Consider the following 22,354-nt stretch of genomic DNA (forward strand, 5'->3'; position numbering starts at 1 on the left):
AGTGCTGGAATCTGCAGCTTGGATTAGTACCCTGGCAGTGAATGGTCTGCGCTGCACAGCTTTGACCAAAAGTGTAGCATCACCCTGGCATTCTGGGATCGAGATGTCGTTTTAAATGAAAACAACTACATCAACATAGTTTACATCTTCTAATTTAACATGTAATCAGAGAAACTGCAAAATGATATCTCAGAAGCTAACTGGAAGCCACAGTAGTAGTAATTAGTACGTGATAGATTTTGAAATGTCTCCTTTTCCCATGTGTTGTCAGTTTTTCGTTCTCTCTATGGAAAGCTACAAAGCGGCGTGTAATTCAATATGTTAACATTACATTGTTCAGCAGGTTTCATTCGGTTTTATGAAGCAAAGTTAGATAAACCTCTATAGGGTGATGCAAAACTTTTGGCCAGGAACCAGCCAAGGTGGATCTTAAGTCCAGTCTTGTGTCTAAAGTTTTATTGTGCGGGCTGTACACTGTGTGCATGTCTGTGTACTCTGCATGAAAACTGCAGACTTGTATTTGTTAGTGCAGTAATTCATTTCGACCACAAGATGGCAGTGCTGTGCTTCAGAGGGTAAAGGACTCGAGTTAAACCAGCATTCTTCGGTTTACGACCAAGTCGACACTTGAGAACATTCAGAGGACGTGTGAATGTATTCCCGACTGGAGGGGAGTTGCTGGGGCTGCATTGCGGTTGCAATTCAAACAGGCTCTTGTATTGTATCAGCATCACAACGGCTTGACTCTAAAATGATGTTTCCTGGCTGACGTTCTTCACTCACTTCAGCCTTTGTCAGAAACAGGCCTTGTTGACTTTGCACTTCGTTTACATTGTAGTCATGTGATGTTGAATGCTGAAATACATTTCAGAGATTGGCTTTTGGCTGGTTAAATAGCTTCAGTTCTTTCATCCTGTCTTTGTATCTCGGTCCTTGTGAGCCCAAGGGTTCCTCTGCTTGCTCTTTTCTGCCCTCTCTCCGGGGCTGCAGTGTCCCTGTGCTGCTGTGGAAGTGTTCGCAGTCTCGCCTGTGCATCATACAGCCTCCTTGGATTTGTGCTGCCTGTACAGCAGGTCCTGATCGCTCCTGTGTTTTTACAATGCTGTTGTGGCTTTGTGATGAGGGTGTATGTTACTGACATTAATGTTCCACAAGCGTTCTACAGCTGTAAGTACATTGCATAACGAAACCTGTTTATTGGTGCTACAGATCACCTAGTCAATCGATACAGATTTTTAATTGGGCAGATAATACTTCTCTTCATGAGAACTAGTGTCACAGTGATGTGTGTGGAGTACTAGATCCCATCAGCAGAGGGCAGTACATTCCAGCTGACAGCAGTTCACCCTGACATGATAAAAAGGAAAGGATTCATTTGTGGGTAAACTGAAGCGCTCTGTCTCCTTGCAACCCAGTTTCTATGAATATGAGATGAGGGAGGGAGCTTGACTATAAAGAGGGGCATTGTGAAGGTCCTTGGGTAGTAAGATGGTATTCATTATTTTAGTTGCCTTGTGCGAGACTCCTACCTTGTTATCTCCTTCAAATGAATTGCCACGTGCAGCGGGCTGTCGACATATCGGTTCAGTAGCATTGAGTGGAACGTGCTGCAATTAGTTCCTTCAGAAGAGCTCAGTGGGCAATCCTGTGCTGCAGCAACCTCTCAACTGCTTTTGAAATGCTGCTTATAAAGTGTGACTCGAAGAGCTGAAGAGCGAAGCGTATCATTTACGATGTGCCAGCCTGCCTGTGGCGGTAACCTTGACTGTTGTGTTAAATTAATAATGCAGGAATCGGACCCTCAGAATGACTTCATCGTGGTACTGGGGGCTCGAGGTGGGGTTACATGTCAGTCATTAGCCCTGAACTGGCTGCCTGCCAGCGATCGTTCTGCACAAAGACGGCACTCACAGACACAGAGGCGGGGAACAAGGAGTGCTGTTAAAGAAAGAAAGAGAGAAGCTGGCACGCTGTCCCAGACAGCTGAGAGGATCACAGAGGCTGTCTTCATCAGAGCTGGACGCGGCTGTAATGAGGGTGAAGTGGCAGTGCTGTGGAGCAGCACCATCCTGGATTTCATATCACTCGCAGCGTCGCATTGATGCAATGCTTTTTATTCACTGGCAGTGGTTGGGTATTGTAGGGATATAGGCAGATGTGAATCAGGTGGAAGAGAAGGCTGCTGTAACTCACAGGCCTGTTCTGCTTTAATATGCCAGTTTAAGAAATCCAGTTGTACTGGTTTTCTGTTGCTGACCAGCCTTTATTGAGCGTTTCTTTGAATGTGGGGGAAAAGGTTCATGAAGACAGTACTGTTAAGTTTAGGAGTGGAATGGTGCCCTGTTTTCAGGACTTTGCAGTAGAAGAGATTGATTGCAATCTCAAAAGGATTTGACAAAATTAACCCAAACCAATACTTTAGAGCAGCGCAGGACCCAGAACCCGAGGACACTGCTGGAAATGAAGTGGAGAAAGGATTTTCCTCAAAGGGGGTTATAATTCAGACAGTCAAACCCAAATCAAACTACTAGAAATCAAGAAGACAACCATTCCCGGCAGCGAAACATTGTTTCCTCACAATGCAGAATTATTGCAGTCCACACTACTGGCAATACAGAATAGAGGTCCATGCTATTGGAGTGCTTAGACAGGAGAGCTCTCGTCGCTTGGCAAAGATTCTCCTCTCCTCCCTGTCTCTCCTCATACACACCGATCACCTGTCTGCTTCACTCCTGCCAAGTCTCCTTCCAGTTTATTACCTGCCTTTTCATTTTCTGCTTGGTTTCCTTTCCCCTTGCCCCCCAGCCTGAGCAGCCCTTGGCATCTGCCTTTCCCCAGCTGTGCCCTGGGCCTGGCCCCTTCCGTCTGTAGCCTGTCTGTGTCCAGCAGACTCTATATTATCTGAACCCAGGGACTCAGGGCTTACCATTTCATAGAAACCACGTTTCAGAATCTTAATATATGAAGGCATCAGTGCACATCGTTTCAAACCGCTCAAACCATTTCTGTGAAGTTTCTGGTTCTCAGACAGCTCCAGGCGGTGCAGACGAGTACAGCTTTAATAAACCGCACAGTGAGTGGACCTGTCACACACAGTTACTCCTTCGTGCTTGTTCAATGTTTATAAACACGCGCCCCTCTCTCTCATCTCTCCACTGTGTTGTGTAAGACCTGGTCCCTCCCCCGAGCTCTGGAAGAGTTTTGCTCATCGTGTTCAAACTCCCAGGAGAAGAGCCTCTGGTGCCCATATGGCCCTGTCTGCTCCTGCTCCTCTAGTCTCCCTGTTAGACTCCCCAGGGCAGGCCAGCATGACTGTGCATCTCTGTAAAAACATCACTCTCAATCAGCTTCAATAAGCAAAACTGCAGAAGCAAGCAAACCTTGCTTAGATAAGATTCAGGTGCTGGAGCGATTGCAGAAACGCTTCATAAATAGGGTAACGATGCCATTATGATAGCACTTTATTACCCTGAATAAAGCCATACGCTTCCTGCTAATTGAATCCATATTTCTAGTTATCAATAACATGAAACAGCACACGACCTCCATTGATTTCACACACAGGTCATGACTTCCAGATGGGCAGACAGAGGCCTCTATATACTCCTAGATTGTGATTCTCTCAATAACAACAAAAACATAGTCCAAACCAAGTTTCATTAACGTTGCAATATGCAAGTTTCATTAACCATGCAAGAAGCAAGTCTCATTAACATTGCAATATGCACGTTTCACAGCTTAGAAGAAATATTAAATGAATGGTGTGTAGCGTTTGTTGGCCCTGATTCAGGCTGCTTCCTTGCTCTGGGTAACCCATGTGCCTCCCTCAACACTGCCTGTTACACGCCCCACGTTGCTGGAGGAAGTCAGCTCGCTGATATTTGTTTTATAAAACCGTTAGCCTGATGCACATTTGATTGACTCTCGAGAGTAAATAAAACCTTTAATCAGTTAACAACATAGATTCTGTCCTGTTAGCTTACTCAGGGGAGCCACACGTTGGTTTTTGGAAAGTGTTTATCAGAAAATCAGTCACAGGAAATAAGAGGCCTTTTACAAGCCTGTCTTAATAGACAGTCTGTGTTTTAACAAGTCAGTAGCCATCGAAGCCTGGATCACAGCCTACGCTGATATTCAAAGAACTAATTGAAGTGCAGCTGTTCCTTTAGAAGCGGATATATATTTTCAGAAATAAATTGCAGCCAAGCTGGCAGCTGTGGGATTGATTCTGTTTGCACATTTACACTCGGGAGAGAACACATCCTATCACATGGTCTCCGCATGTTAGCGCTGTATGACTTTAGTTATTTCAGTGGCTATGAAGCGGGAAATGTCGGGCGTGTAGCTAACAAAATCATTTCATTAACCTTGCAGCGCCCTTCCACCTACTACCCAGGTCTGCGCCGCGCAGCTTTGAAAGAGACACACGCTGTAGTGAGCAGGTGGTGTTATTTCACATGGGTCGGGTTTTCAAAGGGTTTCCTGCATTCTTTAATGAACTCCTATTTTTGTATAATTACCCATAACTCCTAAGTTATGGGTAATTATAGATGCAGTTTATTTTGATCTGAGAGTTTTAAACTAAACTTATTTAAAGGCGTATGTTTTGCAATAATTAAAGGTAATAGCGTCAAGGCTCATTATTAATGAATAAAGACATGCATTGATGAGATAGCCTGAGGAAAGCACACATGAGGTGCACATGTCTCCCGGAATATATCTGGAGATGCTGAGAACAATGCGTTGTTATTGAATGCCTCATTTGCTTCCATCACCCCCCTGGCTGGACCTGCTCCTTCACGAAGCCTCCCCTGCAGTTACATGAAGGCCTATGAGACGCTAACAAGGATCTTTAATCAGCAAGACACAGAGCGCTGGCTCAAGCACCCCCAATTCCAGTCTAAATAATTGCAGGTCTCTCCCCCTTTCTTACAGATTCTGACACATTCTGCACGCAGCTACACTGCGTTACGGAGTCTGTCTGAAGGGGTATGAATCCTATCCCTGTAATCCCACACAGCAATACTCCGGGCAGAATTAACAATGCACACAGGAAAGGGATTGAGCAACTGAATAATACTGTCATTCATTGACACAGATTTCAATGGAACCCCTGCCCCAGGCTCCCGAGATACTCCTGCTGTATTTAATATAATGTAGAGCAAGTCTAAGAATCCTGGTTAAGCACAATCACTTACATCTCATTTACATTTCCTAATTAACAGGCCAATGCACTGCCTTTGAACACATGCATCCCAATTTGCCGCTAAGCTAATTAGTTAATAATTTATGTAACTGTGAAAGAAATGCACAGAGAGGGATGGCTTTCCCTCTGCACTACTGAAATGCCAGAGAGGGATGGCTTTCTAAGCCTCTGCACTACTGAAATGCTCAGAGAGGGATGGCTTTGCAAGCCTCTGCACTACTGAAATGCACAGAGAGGGATGGCTTTGCAAGCCTCTGCACTACTGAAATGCACAGAGAGGGATGGCTTTCTAAGCCTCTGCACTACTGAAATGCACAGAGAGGGATGGCTTTGCAAGCCTCTGCACTACTGAAATGCACAGAGAGGGATGGCTTTCTAAGCCTCTGCACTACTGAAATGCACAGAGAGGGATGGCTTTGCAAGCCTCTGCACTACTGAAATGCACAGAGAGGGATGGCTTTCTAAGCCTCTGCACTACTGAAATGCACAGAGAGGGATGGCTTTGCAAGCCTCTGCACTACTGAAATGCCAGAGAGGGATGGCTTTCTAAGCCTCTGCACTACTGAAATGCTCAGAGAGGGATGGCTTTCTAAGCCTCTGCACTACTGAAATGCACAGAGAGGGATGGCTTTGCAAGCCTCTGCACTACTGAAATGCTCAGAGAGGGATGGCTTTCTAAGCCTCTGCACTACTGAAATGCTCAGAGAGGGATGGCTTTCTAAGCCTCTGCACTACTGAAATGCACAGAGAGGGATGGCTTTCTAAGCCTCTGCACTACTGAAATGCACAGAGAGGGATGGCTTTCTAAGCCTCTGCACTACTGAAATGCACAGAGAGGGATGGCTTTGCAAGCCTCTGCACTACTGAAATGCACAGAGAGGGATGGCTTTGCAAGCCTCTGCACTACTGAAATGCACAGAGAGGGATGGCTTTGCAAGCCTCTGCACTACTGAAATGCACAGAGAGGGATGGCTTTCTAAGCCTCTGCACTACTGAAATGCACAGAGAGGGATGGCTTTGCAAGCCTCTGCACTACTGCACAGAGAGGGATGGCTTTGCAAGCCTGCACTACTGAAATGCACAGAGAGGGATGGCTTTGCAAGCCTCTGCACTACTGAAATGCACAGAGAGGGATGGCTTTCTAAGCCTCTGCACTACTGAAATGCACAGAGAGGGATGGCTTTCCAAGCCTCTGCACTACTGAAATGCTCAGAGAGGGATGGCTTTCTAAGCCTCTGCACTACTGAAATGCACAGAGAGGGAGGCTTTGAAGCCTCTGCACTACTGAAATGCTGGCTTTGCAAGCCTCTGCACTACTGAAAGAAATGCCCCCATGCAGAGATGTCACCGGACAGTCATACTGAATATCAGATATGTTCAAGTGTGCAGCTTTCATTTGAAATGGAACCTGGCAACGACATGACTAGGCTTGATAGTTTTATCATGTATTGTTATTGAAGTACGCCAGACACACTGCAAGTAAACACTGGGGGTAGTACAGTATGAAGCCAAGTGTAATCGGCTGGCTCAAATGATAAGGGATAAATGCAGGGTTTGTATGTTCATTTGCAGCTCATTCTTATGCTTTCACCAGGGTGCACTGTTAAAGGGATAAATGCAGGGTTTGTATGTTCATTTGCAGCTCATTCTTATGCTTTCACCAGGGTGCACTGTTAAAGGGATAAATGCAGGGTTTGTATGTTCATTTGCAGCTCATTCTTATGAGGGAAAAGGGATAAATGCAGGGTTTGTATGAGAAAGAGGTAGATTGTTGGGAATTAGAAAGAAAAGGCTGAGCCCAGTGTGCAGAGGATTCCTGGGGATCAGAGAGACAAGCATGTCTAGAGAAAGAGAAGTCTCTGTAGAAGCAGCCTTTTAAAGCTGCAGTGCTCTGCAGTCATGTTCTCTCTAACCCCTTGGTTCTGAGCTACGCTGAAATGCTGCATTGAAATCATTTTCAGGACGTTATGAGTCATTTCCCTGAGCCGTCACAGCTGCTGTGTTTAATTGTTTAAAAAATCCACAAGTTTGGTACTATATGTAATGTACACTGAGTAATGACACGACATTCATTAAACAGCAGAGAAGTGATTTACTACTCGCCACGGCAAGGCTGCTTCAATGTGTTTGCAGACAAGCCCCTGAATGAGATGTGGGAGCTGTTTATCAGGACCTGCTGCATATCCAGGTAGTGCAGCTCATAGATTCTAGATACTGTACTCTGTGCCGTACTGTAGATGCTACAATAGGAAGATGGATTTGCTTCAGCAAGGGGATGCAGTATTGGGCTCACTTGGACAAAGCGATGGACAGTGCTGGGGAAGTTGCTTTTAGAAAGTAATATGTTACACATTAATGAAAAGTCACTTATTTGATGTGGGGATTTTATTTGTGGGAAGACAATACAACAGGGCCAGCAGTTTCTTTCTTGAGAACTTTCTCGCGTTCCTTCTCCCAGGAGATCCGTTCGTTCTTCTGAGCCTGTTCCTGAAGGAGATAGCAGTGACTATGAGTGGAAGGGGAGTGCATTGCAGCTCTTTGGTTCGGATGCCGTTTCCTTTCACAGAGCAGCTTCCGATCTCTGGAGACCTTCCTGAAGGGTCCGTCGGTCTGGTCCAAGTCAGATCACGTTGCTTCATGCTGAGACACAACTCCTGTACGTTGTCTTTAGGGACAAGAACATACTTTGATGGGGAGCAGAGGACACTCCCAAATGACTCTAATGAGGAACAGTAATATTCTGAAATAGTTATACACTGATGTTATTAAATAAGGGTTTTCCAAGCAGCATGTGAGTAACAGTATCACACACAGAGGCGTCAGGGCTGGGCTGTACTACAGAATTAGAGGCGCCAGGAGGAATGACGCAATGACAGGACCTCTCGTCAAAGGCACTGACAAGTAATTCGCTTAGGAGACCTTAAGAGACACTTAAACTGTAGTGAGAATCTCTGAAATCAATTAGAAAAGCCATCCCGCTCAGCCCTCCATTAGAGCGCTGTTACTTGATACACGGCAACATTAACGTGTGTCAGGCTGCATGTCTACAGCGGGAATGCAGAAATGGAAGAGCATCAAGATTGAATAAACTGCATCAAATGTACAAATCAAAAGCCCAGCCTTGCTTAGTTTCTGAGATCACATGAGATCAGGCTGACTCAAGGTGGTGTGGCAATAGATTTTCACCTGTTTAATTTGTTTTGTAAATAAACACTTCTATATAATATATATATAATAAAAAAAACTTTAATAAAGGGACTTGATTCAGGGCTGTAACTTTCAGTATATTTTTAATTCCATGTTGGTGAAGAATGCCTGTGATGGGAGGCAACTGTCAGGGCAGAGAGCTTCTGTTCCCATGGGAAACTCTGTGTGGTTCAGTCAGGGATTCAGTCACACGGAAAGAGACTGGAACACATGACAGCTGGAGATCTCGCGGCTCACACACACACACACGGAGAGAGACTGGAACACATGGCAGCTGGAGATCTCTCGGCTCACACACACACTCATGGAGAGAGACTGGAACACATGACAGCTGGAGATCTCGAGGCTCCAGACAGGAATGAAAAATTGATATTGCACTCAAGAAATTATTTCATTAAATACATTTTGAAAACTTGTGGACCCAGCAGCAGCCCCGAACATGTTCATGCCTGTGAAGTGCAGAGAAACAAGCATTTCAGGGACTTGCGTCCCTTCCACCGCCTCGGCTACCAACTCTAAATTAGAGCTTCCACTGTGATGAAAAATGAGCACAAACCACGATTTGATAAGCAGCTCCCCTGATTAATGCAAAAATGTGTGACAGACAGACGGATGGATGAACAGACTCACAGACTGCCCTATAGTGCCACAATCCGATGTGCACAATAACTTAAACCAAACTTCATGACAACTGGCTAAGCGGTTCTCCATATGTATGTACAAGTGTATGATGCGTGACATGCGTGTGTCTGTTGAAGGGGATTTCATCTCTGGCAGGGGGGTAATTAGTAGCCTTTTTGTAAAATGCCACAATGTAAAAATGGGTGAAGGGGAGGCATTGTGTGTCACAGGATAAAGGTCCTTGCTATTAAACAGCACCACTGAACAGTCAAGCACAGCGTGTAGGAATGGCAGATGAAGTTGGCATTTCCCAAGACAGGATATTCATTTGTGATCTCGGCTCAGAAAAAGCCACCCACTGTGTCACCAGCGTCCCAATGAATGAAGCAGATGACAAACGGAAAGCTGTTCACTTAGCTGGTGAACAATAGCCCTGCACTGAGAATGCCATTCCTAATGCTTTTTATAAAGAGCGAGAGAGAGAGGTCTGCATGGAACGGATTTTATTTACAGTACAAAGTACAGAGAAACGTACCACAAACAGTTCATGTGCTTACATTTGTAGGTAATCAAACCTGAATTACAAAACAGTTTTAAATGCGTTTGTTATGCTGTGTTTGAGCAGAAGGTAGCATTTGACATTGTTGAACAGTCTGGGGAAACACATTGAAAAGGTTTATGATTAATATTACCCAGCAAGGTTACATCGGCCTGAGAGGAAGTGACTGAACGTCATTCCAGAACCTTACCAAAGCGGTCGGAACAGTGAAAGGTCAGAGTGCGAAGGTGAAAGGCAGAAGGGGGCCCTGCTCGCTCGTTCTGTTATTTAAATGTAACGATGAAGCTGGGGTTCTGAGGGCTGTAGTACAAGCAACAAGTCTTGTAAAAGCTGTGGCTGTGATTCTTTATTAAAGAAAAGGATGACAAGAAGAAACACGTGTATTGAATCAGCATTAGAGAAGACTGCTATAGATCCTAGCTGTTGTAAATAGGGCTGGAGTCCTGGCACCAGTTCAGTGGGCTGTGACCGGTTCTGCTGTAGTCTTGATTTCCAAACAGCCTGTAACACACCAGAACCCCTCGAGTGACTCAAGCCCAGAGTCTCTGCCGTGTCTCACTGAACACATTTACTCCGTTCACCTTCCCTTCCGTTAGCATGTAACTGGACCACAGGTGGACTCCTGTAGTGCCACAACTCTCCTTAAGAAGCAAAGAACGAAAAGAAGACAACACCAAACAAGCCGTTCCATTTCCTGCATCTCACCGGGGCCCCGAGTTTAACAGAGCTGTCATTCAAGTCTGGATACCTTGATTTGGAAAAACTTCCAGTGAATAATGCATTATTAACAGCATGCAGGACAGCGGACAGCGGACAGCTAATAGACTGCAGGACAGTTGATTTACTGCACTACTTAAAGGTAAAACCCTTTATACTGATATAAGGAGCATGTAAAAGGTAAACAGTATCATCGGAAAGGCCCTTATTGACTCAGCTGCCATGACACTGGCCAGTGTTTCCTCATGTCCTTTAACTACTCGGTTTCAATAGCTTACTGAGGGCAGTATTGTGAGGGAATGGCTTTCTGTGCTGGTCGTTGAGACAAAAGTCCTTCCGAGTATCTCGTTGTTGCTTTTGCTTAATTCATGGGCACTTTCCAGGGAGAGGGGTGATCACTAAATTCACAAAGGATTAGTAAGCATTGCAATGCATCTCCCAGCACGCTGAACTATATTATTGCCCACACTGTGTGAAACATTGACCAGGCTCCCAGGACTAAGCACAGGTGCTGTAGTCTCTTGTGACAGTGTTGTATTTGACAGTATATACATTTGGAAGACTGGAGTATCGAATCAGTAATCCCTTTTTGCCAGATCTGGAGGTTGCAGTTTCATTAGACCCAAACAGCTGTGTGGTAATCAAACCCAGGCTGCACTTTCTCCACTGCATCAGGTCCTCTTGTGATGTAAGAGCCAGGTGTCTTCTCTTCTGAAGCCTGTGGGACTTTTCTGCTTTTGATCTGAGCGCTCTGCGGATGTCCCCGGAGAGGGAGGTAAAAAATGCCCTTCTGTTTCACCGTCTTTTTAGGTCTTTTAGAGATCTCTGCCCCCTGTTCCTCCAGCGACATCCAGCCAGGCTTTTCCTTGAGCAACCTCTCCTTATCTGGGCGCACACTCCTGAGGAGCTTCTTAAAAATAGTAGCAGTCCATGAGAACTTCTTGATGATCTCTTGAGATTTGCTCACACTCACAGGATGATCGTTTCTTTCTCCCTCCAATGCCTTTTTCTCTGGCTCTGGCAAATCCAACCAGTTTCCAACCAGGTCAGCAAAAATATTATCCCCCAAAACGAGAGGCTGCCTGTTGCGACTCTGGCACATCAGAGAAGAGGTCCAGTCGTTTGAATCATCCGTGCTCTCTAGGGCTCCCTTATCCATCGCAGAGGCTTCTCTGGAAAGATTCTGCAAGATGGATTGAAGATCCACAGCTGATGATCCAATGGGACTTGGAGATTTATTTTCACTGGGCGCTGAGGACACACGGCTGCCGTGGTGGGAGCTTCTGCTGGGGACCTCGCTTGAAGGCATCACCCCGGCTTCATCTCTTGCACACAGCATGTGCTTTGAGGGGCTCACAGGCTCTGATGGGGAACTAGAAGCAGGTCTGGGAGTATGAAAGCTGCTTGGCCTCAGGACTCTCCAGTCCTCCTGCCTGGTTTTCATTTCCTCCGTGGCTGGAAGCTGGCCCTGGCTCTCGGAGATCTGCAGCTGCTCCAGAGCACTCTGCAGCTGGAGAAGCTTCAGCTCCTGCAGGGCTCCCATCATACTGTTCATCTGATCATGCAGGCCATCCCCAGACTCCTTCATTGAGAGCTGTGGAAACAGGGAGACAATCCAATCAGCAAGACAGGGGATTACACACATTATCTTTTCAGTGCTCATCTGCAGCCCTTTGGAGACCACAAGCGCTACTGAACCCATTAGATACATTACAGCCTTGATATTGTGCTGGCTATCTTACACATAGAAAAGAGAATGTGAACCAGCGAAGGGGCCTTATACAGGAAAATACAACAATTCAGTGTCAGCATGGTCTCAATGCAAGTAATATAAGTTTAACTGCTCTTAGTGGAACTCGCTCTCATTCTGAATTATTTACTGCATTTATATTCTCCTATTCATTTACACTGACTTTATTTTATAACTGCTCTTATCTTCAGTGTGATATTTTATAACAACTGTAAGTCACTCAGGGTGTTAATAATTACATCATAATAATAATAAGAAGAAGAAGAAGAAGAAGAAGAAGAAGAAGAAGAAGAAGAAGAAGAAGAAGAAGAAGAAGAAGAAGAAGAAGAATTGAATTTGTGAATTGACTGAATCGTGTACAGTTTCAATGTACATTTTTAAAAATGTTTTTGTAACAATTTAATAAGCCAGGTAACCAGCTTTTATATTTGTGTAAGATAATTAACATGCTTTTTGTTCTACACGTTCACTGTGTTTTTGTTGTCGTTTTTATTAATATCGTGAAAAGGTTTAACTTTTATCTGGGGGAAAAAAGTGTTTTAAAACCGTAAGAAATCAAATCGCTGAGATCTCCCGAGGCCTTTTCCAAACGTTTCGCTGAAAAAACATTCTAAGCACAACGACTCGAGTTTCTACAGCAGGAAACATTCTAATTTACTACAGCATTAACATGCATGATGTTAATGTGTGAGGCACATGATCTACTGAGCTGACATGATTGCATCATGCTTCTCTGCTGCATTCACTTCCTTGCATATCTAGTCTGTTGAACACATTTCTGTGTTTCTGTCATTTAGTCCATATTGTGTTACCTAATCCCAGTGCCAAGCATATGCTGCACACTTCTAACTGACAGCAGCACACAGCAGCTGCTCCAGCCTTTCAAAGCATGCAAAGATCACCATGAAAGAGCTCTGCATTGACACACAGAGCCACACACTGTCTATAGAGCTGCTTCCGCCAGACTCATCTCACTTTACTGGAGCCATCGGGCTCGCCACCAAAACACACCCAGTTGCGCTTCATATTCCTAGTCTGGCTTAGATCAAGGAACTGCTTTTTAAAGCTCATCAAACTAACTTGCATGCTGTAGAATGACTGTAACATTTGCCTCATGTGCATGTATAATGAGCAAATCTATCAATTCAGTAGAAAATCTTTAACTATCCTACTTTATAAACTCTGAGGCTAACATCTGTCATTTTGGTTAATCGTTTTTTCATAACTCTAAACTATAACCCCAAATAAATAAACTGAACCCCAAATCAACAATGGATATCCAAACAATGCAGCATTCCCCTCTCACCCAACCCCAATCCCCATTATCCTGGATCTCACCCAACCCCAATCCCCATTATCCTGGATCTCACCCAACCCCAATCCCCATTGGCTGAGACAGGACTTCATCCCAAGCAGGCAGGCTTGTTTACTCAGGCAGCATTGATTGACAAAGAGACGGAGGCTCTGACAAGCTGATCAGAAACAAAGGCACACATGTGTTAGCAAGCTGTGCTGTTCACTTCACTGATTCAATTAGCTGCAGGCCCCCCACATGCGAGAATGCAGGAAGGCAAGCAGGGCTTCATATTGTATTTTTAACCAGTCTTCGTGTATCTTTTGTCACTTCGTGTGATCGATTTCATATTAGAAATAAACATGTTAGGAACTGTTTTCCAAGCATGTTTCAGTATGTTATATAATTTGCTCTGTGCACAAAGTGCTTGTATTGAAATTATTACCAAATAAAATCATTACACAAGTGTATCTAATCTCACTGTACGTTGTGTCCTTCAGTAATATATATATATATATATATATGTTGTACGGCTCTGAAAGAGCTCCCTGGTCATCACACTGCTGTTTCCGCTAAACAGGCTGAACAGAGTCTCTGTAGATAGTTAGGTGGCTCATTCATGCATACAATCTGACAGCTTTCTGCTCTGGAAGGAATCGGACTGTATTCCGATTGACAGCTGCTTCACTGAACGAAATCACAGTAATTCAAGCAATCAGCCGTCATTATCCTCTCTCCTCTTCACACTGTATAATTACTGTGTGCTGTGGAGAAAGGAACCGGGGCTGACCCCTGAGGAGAATCCGCTATTACAATAAGTATCCAGCTTGCTAATAGCACTGTGGATGTGTTTGAGTGAGGTTAAGGAGCCAGTGCCAGTCTATATTAATCATCTAAACACTATTAGATGCGTATGATGTCAGGGTTATGGGCTTCACCTTTGGAACTGTAGTTATAGTTCAGAATCAGATTTTTATGAAATTAAGGTTCCAGAATTTTTTCACAGCACCTGGATTACATCAAGCACTTTTCCATTAAAACGAGCGGTTGATCTAGGAGCAGGATTCCATGGTACTGTAAAATGCTCTAATAAATTCAACTTTGTTAACTCAAGCTAAAGCATATCGGCAGGAAAGAAAATGGTCTTGCTCTGTTCGTCCTTTTCATTGAAAGGATAACGGGGAAAGATCTGCCTGCCAGCACTGTTTCCTATTGAAGCTGTGAAGGTCACGGCAGGGCAGGACTGCTGTGAAGAGTCCACAGCCTGCGCTTCTCCATCTCTGTACAACAGACCCCACGCTCTGCGCATTTATTAGTGATGGTTTTACATGCAAAGATCTGAACCAGGGCGCCTGGCTCGTAAGAGTTCTGCCACACATATTCCCAGGCAAGCCATTTGTAATGTAGCAATTAACCCATAACATGAAATCAAAAGCAGCAACCAGGTTTCAGGGCAAAATATTACATGGAGGCCTGGGTGGGCGTGGCCTATACAGCTCAATGTGAACCCCTCTGAAGAAGACACATTATTGAGCATTTCTTTGGAGGGAATAAAGAGCAAAGAATATTTTACTCTGAACAGAGATTTTTATTAACTCTTGTTTTCTGAATAGAGAAGATTTTGTGCTAATGTTATGAAGTGAGAAATGAACAAAAACCGAGAGGGCTTAAAAAGACCTTGGAATTATTTTGACTGCATTTTGTCATCTCTGATTAGTTGGCTCTGGTTCTGAGGGGTATTTTCCCAGTCAAACAAGAGGAATCTTGCAGGAGTTGAAAATCCCAAACTGAAGGTTAACTGTATCTGCTTAGGTTCACTCCCTGTGTACTTTGACTTCTTCTCATTCTTTATGAATGTGTTCTTCCTTCCCAGGCAGCCCGAAGGGTCAGTGAGAGACCAGGTCTCTTTGACTGAGGCACACAGATTCTCTCTGTGCAGTGCAGTGCTCTGAGTGCCGGCATTGTGTGCACCTGACCCTGGCCAGGGGTCTTCAGGGCTTTCCATCATTACTGCAGACAAGGAAAGAACTTCATGACAACAGGAAGGCACTACTTTGTTTTTGATGCCTCGTGGTAAATAACATGACAGTGGAATGGACAGCCCCTGTACTAAAGGTATTCTGAGTTATTATATTCTAGGATATACTCAGGGTGCATCAGCGGCATATCCTGCTGTAACCCCCTATTCATATACAATTGTTCTCCTTATAACAAAGATTCATTCTCGTTTTCAGAAACAGCAGAGTTCCAGTCCTGTATAGTAAATGCTCTGCTGAACTACTAGACAGCAGTCTTGGGTAACAGTGACAAACGGAACTGGCAGCTTAGCCAGGCTATTAGGCTGTAATAATAGGGAATGGAATAGATGCAGCGAGAGGGTAAGAGATAAGAAATGGGATTGTAAAGAACAGTTACTGTGACCAGAATTTAACATTTACAAAATATATATTAAAAATAAACACATTTCAGTAGGCATGTAAAGATAACACTGTTATTGATGTAGCTGGTGGAATAATTCTACACATTTATACTGTAGAATATGGAAGTGAATGAAAACAAATACAACTACCACTAAATAAGCTGTTTACATGAAATAAATCACAGAAATAAGCACAATTCACAAAGGGGTTTTCAACCCACCACTCTGATTTATCAAAACTTTATCAAGATGGGTCTTTAAAGATCTCAGTGACTCTGCCTCAACAACATGACTAGGCAGCCCATTCCATCCCCACTCTGTAAAGATATCAGTCTGTACCTCAACAACATGACTAGGCAGCCCATTCCATCCCCTCACCACTCTCAGTGACTGTACCTCAACATGACTAGGCAGCCCATTCCATCCCCTCACCACTCTGTAAAGGTCTCAGTGACTGTACCTCAACATGACTAGGCAGCCCATTCCATCCCCTCACCACTCTGTAAAGATATCAGTGACTGTACCTCAACATGACTAGGCAGCCCATTCCATCCCCTCACCACTCTCTGTAAAGATATCAGTGACTGTACCTCAACATGACTAGGCAGCCCATTCCATCCCCTCACCACTCTGTAAAGATCTCAGTGACTGTACCTCAACATGACTAGGCAGCCCATTCCATCCCCTCACCACTCTGTAAAGATCTCAGTGACTGTACCTCAACATGACTAGGCAGCCCATTCCATCCCCTCACCACTCTGTAAAGATCTCAGTGCTGTACCCAACATGACTAGGCAGCCCATTCCATCCCCTCACCACTCTGTAAAGATCTCAGTGACTGTACCTCAACATGACTAGGCAGCCCATTCCATCCCCTCACCACTCTGTAAAGATCTCAGTGACTGTACCTCAACATGACTAGGCAGCCCATTCCATCCCCTCACCACTCTGTAAAGATCTCAGTGACTGTACCTCAACATGACTAGGCAGCCCATTCCATCCCCTCACCACTCTGTAAAGATCTCAGTGACTGTACCTCAACATGACTAGGCAGCCCATTCCATCCCCTCACCACTCTGTGTGAAGATCTGTCTCCTTCAACATGACTAGGCAGCCCATTCCATCCCCTCACCACTCTGTAAAGATCTCAGTGACTGTACCTCAACAGACTAGCAGCCCATTCCATCCCCTCACCACCTCAAGATGTGTCTCCTTCAGTAAAGATCAACATGACTAGGCAGCCCATTCCATCCCCTCACCACTCTGTAAAGATCTCAGTGACTGTACCTCAACATGACTAGGCAGCCCATTCCATCCCCTCACCACTCTGTATCTCACTAGGCAGCCCATTCCATCCCCTCACCACTCTGTAAAGATCAGTCCTGTACCTCCCATGACTAGGCAGCCCATTCCAGTGACTGTACCTCAACATGACTAGGCAGCCCATTCCATCCCCTCACCACTCTCTGTATGAAGAAGTCCTGACTGACCACGCTGTTAAGATAGTGGATACTCAAATGACTAGGCAGCCTTCCTATCCCCTCACTGTGTATCCGTCATGAAGGCAGCATTCGTATTACCACTCTGTAAAGATCTCAGTGACTGTACCTCAACATGACTAGGCAGCCCATTCCATCCCCTCACCACTCTCTGTAAAGATCTCAGTGACTGTACCTCAACATGACTAGGCAGCCCATTCCATCCCCTCACCACTCTGTAAAGATCTCAGTGACTGTACCTCAACATGACTAGGCAGCCCATTCCATCCCCTCACCACTCTGTAAAGATACCAGTGACTGTACCTCAACATGACTAGGCAGCCCATTCCATCCCCTCACCACTCTGTAAAGATCTCAGTGACTGTACCTCAACATGACTAGGCAGCTCATTCCATCCCCTCACCACTCTGTAAAGATCTCAGTGACTGTACCTCAACATGACTAGGCAGCCCATTCCATCCCCTCACCAGTCTCTGTAAAGATATCAGTCTGGCAGCCCACCCCTCAACATGACTAGGCAGCCCATTCCATCCCCTCACCACTCTGTAAAGATCTCAGTGACTGTACCTCAACATGACTAGGCAGCCCATTCCATCCCCTCACCACTCTGTAAAGATCTCAGCGACTGTACCTCATCCCCTCACCACTCTGTAAAGATATCAGTGACTGTACCTCAACAACATGACTAGGCAGCCCATTCCATCCCCTCACCACTCTGTAAAGATCTCAGTGACTGTACCTCAACATGACTAGGCAGCCCATTCCATCCCCTCACCACTCTGTAAAGATCTCAGTGACTGTACCTCAACATGACTAGGCAGCCCATTCCATCCCCTCACCACTCTGTAAAGATATCAGTGACTGTACCTCAACAACATGACTAGGCAGCCCATTCCATCCCCTCACCAGTCTGTAAAGATATCAGTGACTGTACCTCAACATGACTAGGCAGCCCATTCCATCCCCTCACCAGTCTCTAAAGATCTCAGTGACTGTACCTCAACATGACTAGGCAGCCCATTCCATCCCCTCACCACTCTGTAAAGATCTCTCCTGTGTGAACTCAATGTTCTAATCCTGGCATTGTATTTTAATATTGAGAACAAAGTGCCTCAAACATTGTTTTTTTCTTTGTTTCTTTGTGATTTTTCATTTAGTTTTCTGGTTCTTTCAGAACGGATCATCTTTTGCCAAAGAGCTGGGACTGCTCTGGTCTAAAGCATGCATTTAAAATCAAAAGCATTCCTTTGCATGTAATAAAACATGCACTACCTAATCACATCTCATCAGCATGCTGGGAGTTTCTGTTTATGGAACAAAATGCTATCTGACTGCACCATAACTGGGGACTTGCGGGAATAAACAATGGACAGAAATGGAAACGTGAATGCATAAACCAGGTGGTATTAAAGTCAGGTCTGTTGTGGTGAAAGGGAAGGAAGTTCCAGGGAAACGGAAACACAGCAAACACAGGACTATAATAATAGCACGAGTATGCATGTTGACGCAACACCACACTAATACATGCACACACACATTTTTAAAATATATTTATTTATTTGATTTTTTTTTTTTTTACAACGTACAATGGAGCTATCTTAACTGCAGTATTTACCAAAACACAAAGTGGGCGTGAGAAATCTGTGTATACAAAAAAACAAAACAAAAAACAAAACAAATCCAATCAAAGCAGCGCTGTAGCTGGCAGCGGCACGTCTGGATAGTGGGCGTGTCTTCCGGACTCTGCTTTTTGATTAGGTGTACTCATAAGAACATAAGAACATTATAAGAACATACTCGATGTAAAGTAATGTAACAGTTACAGGTTCTCGTATTATTTTAAATATGAAGCCGGTTAGTAGCACAATAAACTCACACCGAGTCACTGCTGGGGTGATACAGTTTCTGACTCCAAGTCCAGCGGTTATGACAGACAGAAAGAAACAACAGGGACTCCGGTAGAGCATTACAACAGTTAACAAGAGCGCAGCCTCAGCTCGTCTAAACACACATTATATAGAGCGTAACGATACCAGCACTTAGTGACATCTCACTAGAGACAGTGCGCCTTTAATAATACATGTACAACTCTAAAACATTTACTCCACACACCAGACTACACGCCTTGCTCAGTTTTAATGCCACACAAAAAAACCCGGTCTATTCTGCTCGCTCCTGTTCCCAGCAGCAACATGTACTGGCATGCCCGCCCCCACTGTGTGAGTGTCCAAGAGCACATCCTCTTGGATTAATCGGTATTCTAATTTCATTAGACAGCCAGCACTAAATAACACAGAGACAGGCTTTGATCTGCAAGAAGCCAAAGCAGCGTGCAGTCCAGCTGAGCCCCGTGCAGCGGTGCTCACGCCACGTTTAGGACAATACAGGTGTATACTAGGGGATATAGTACACTGCGCCAGTACCTACCAGCTCCTGTTTTAAACGTCGCAAGCAGGTGTCCATGGTCTTTCTTTCGGGTTTGGAAAGCTGACGTGCCATTTCTCTAAATGGACAAAAATCGCATACTGTAAAGACAGGTGGCCTCAGTCCGGTTGGTGCGCTTAGCGAATCTCTTTGAAGATGTTTGTTTTCCCGTGTCTTCCAGTCCTCCCGCTGGTTAAACTGTAAAACTAACTACTCGTCTTCCCGGGTTTCTTTATTCAGAAAGAAGTCATTCGTGAGATTAAAAGTGCGTTTGAAGGCTCACTGAGATTCCCGCTTTGATATAGTGCCCCGTGGGTCGGTCAGTGTTTAAAAGCGTGTCCGCCTGACTGATGAAATTAATATTCTGGCCACGCAGCGCTGGGTCGGTCCCGTCTGCGACTCGAGTCTAACTGCACTGTTCTGTGCCTGGGTTTGCAAGCACGCTAAGGGAATGTGCTGGCGTCCAATCGCGTTGCAGCTGTCTTTCCTGGATCCAGTACCGAGCAGAGAAGCATTTCGGTCAGAGGGAATTTAGTAACATGTGCTCGCTCTGGGGGATAAAGTTTCCCTGCTCGCAGCAAACATCATCATTATCATATTGATTTTTTACTCTCTCTTTAAAGAGTCATCTATATTTAATTGTAATTCTAGATGCTTTTACTGTACCGGAATATCGTTACATTGCAGCAATGCATGAGCGTTAGAGCATTACTGAGAATGATGTACCGCATGTTACAATGTGAATTTTCCGATTAGATGTGTCCTCCAAAAATATCCATCGTGGAACATCCGTGCATTCTTTCGCTAATAAGTGCTTATTAATGATAAATAATAAAATGATATTCTGTCTGGGTTCTATATTATTGATTACTTATTACGGGCTATGTGCAAAATACGGGTTGTTTGAAAACATGTTAAAACAATTGAAATAATAGCATTTTGGCACATTTTCGAATTTATTGTATATGGTTATATGATTTGGTATAATATATAATATGTGATTTAATTACATTTAAAAATTGAAGTAATGGAATAATATTCAAAAGTGTGGATAAGATGAAAAAGCTGCACCTCTGCCTAATGTCGCCTGCGAGGAGTTAACTGCGAACTCCTGTAAGTGTTTTCTAAGCTCATCTCGTAGGAGCACTTCTGCCGCGCAGCTCTGCTTTTAGTGCCGCAGAATTCCTGCTGCGTGCTCTCCGACCCCCGGCAGCACACCTGCTCGGGGAGGTCGGAGCTCAGGACTCGAAGCCCCGTGGTGTCGGCCACTACAAACTGGAAGTGTATTTAGGGCCGCGCACGTTGCTGCGAACAGTGAGCGAACAGCAGAGCGCTTCGATGCACTGTGACACGTCGCTGTTTTGTTTGCAGATTTGCTACACAGCAATGTGAAATCATCGGCATGCTAACACCGGTCTGTTTCGCATGAAGACCGTCATCTGCAGGGCCGAACACATCAGCCCTCCGTTAAATCACACTTGGTATATTACTATCAGTGTTAGTGCGAGCGCGCCTTTGTTCTCTGGAGCGCATTTCGCTCTTTCTACGCCTGGCCATTCTACTCACCAGCTGAAGTTAAATCTCACCAGGATCATAAAACAGAAACGCGTTTAATTCCCTGCGGCATTTATTCATCTTTACTCATAGTGTCAGCGCAATTGAATTTGATTGCATCTGACAATGCGTAAAACTGAACCAGAGCGTTATAGAAGCGACTTCGTGCTTTAATTAGACCACAGTGTCATCGCCGCGTTTCTTACACGGAAACTGCATTACTTTGTATTTTATTTTAATATTGGGTTTCATTTAAAGTGCCCAATTATTTTACCACCGATTTTCTCCTCAATTCAGAAAGTCACAAGTTTCATTTCTAACTAGAATAAACTTTCTTTGTTTTGTTTTTATCATATTATAGGGGGGAAAAATAGTTTTGACCTAAATACATTTGAAACACTATTCTGCTCCACATGCGCCTGTAACGGGGGTACGGTTTTAGAAATGTAAAGTACTCGACAGCGAAGCTCAATAGATGAATGAATGATTTGATAAATGAAAATGTGCGCTGCTGGGAATCGTACGAAACGCACGTGTCTTTTGACGTGTTGATTCTGTAGGAGGCGCAGCAGGCAAGGCGACGGGAAATGCAACGTATTGGAGCTGGAGATCATTACACACCTGTGCGGTTTAACAACACACCAAGCGCGCAGGAAGAGTCAAGAGGCTGATGAAGACGCATTTATCCATCTATGTGTGTGTGTGTGTGGTGATGATGTTAAATAAATACAGCCGGCACACAATCAAAAAAGGAATCATAACAGAGTTACATCAGTTTTCCTACATGTCATTAACATTACCAATGGTGACCTTTGCCGTGTGAGGAAGTCTTTAAGTTCAAAACATCATATACGTACGTGTACAGATTTATTTATTTATTTATTAATTTCTAGCTAAACACCGCCATCTAGTGGCAAGGCAAGAGCGATGCATCATTTGAAAGCTTCGGTTCATTGACCCAAAAGCAAAAAACAAATGCTAAGCGTGATTTGAATTTAAGGTCTTTAATGTACCAGCAATGATCTGTAAAGTCATATTAGTATGATTTACATCACGGGGTTTCTGCAGCGTTCGTTTTTTGGGGTGCTCGTTGCATTGCGACGC

General features: G+C 44.4%; 1 protein-coding gene across 1 annotated transcript; it reads right to left on the reverse strand.

Annotated features, from left to right (window-relative positions):
- Positions 1 to 9,529: 9,529 nt before the first annotated feature.
- LOC121300101 (PAK4-inhibitor INKA2-like) lies at positions 9,530 to 20,114 on the reverse strand. The gene is made up of 2 exons (XM_041228501.1): positions 19,700 to 20,114; positions 9,530 to 11,904 (listed from the first exon to the last, which is right to left on the reverse strand). The coding sequence occupies exons 1-2, from the start codon at positions 19,769 to 19,771 to the stop codon at positions 10,927 to 10,929; spliced, it is 1,050 nt and encodes a 349-aa protein (XP_041084435.1). The 5' UTR covers positions 19,772 to 20,114; the 3' UTR covers positions 9,530 to 10,926.
- Positions 20,115 to 22,354: the final 2,240 nt, after the last annotated feature.

This window comes from Polyodon spathula, chromosome 25 (assembly GCF_017654505.1).
Source record: "Polyodon spathula isolate WHYD16114869_AA chromosome 25, ASM1765450v1, whole genome shotgun sequence".
Classification (NCBI taxonomy): domain Eukaryota; kingdom Metazoa; phylum Chordata; class Actinopteri; order Acipenseriformes; family Polyodontidae; genus Polyodon; species Polyodon spathula.

Excerpts from the sequence above, each read along its gene's own strand:
- LOC121300101 (XM_041228501.1), bottom strand. The coding sequence starts at position 19,771 with ATGGCACGTCAGCTTTCCAAACCCGAAAGAAAGACCATGGACACCTGC. Across the intron at positions 11,905-19,699 it reads GACGTTTAAAACAGGAGCTG|CTCTCAATGAAGGAGTCTGG; the intron begins GTAGGTACTGGC and ends CTGTTTCCACAG.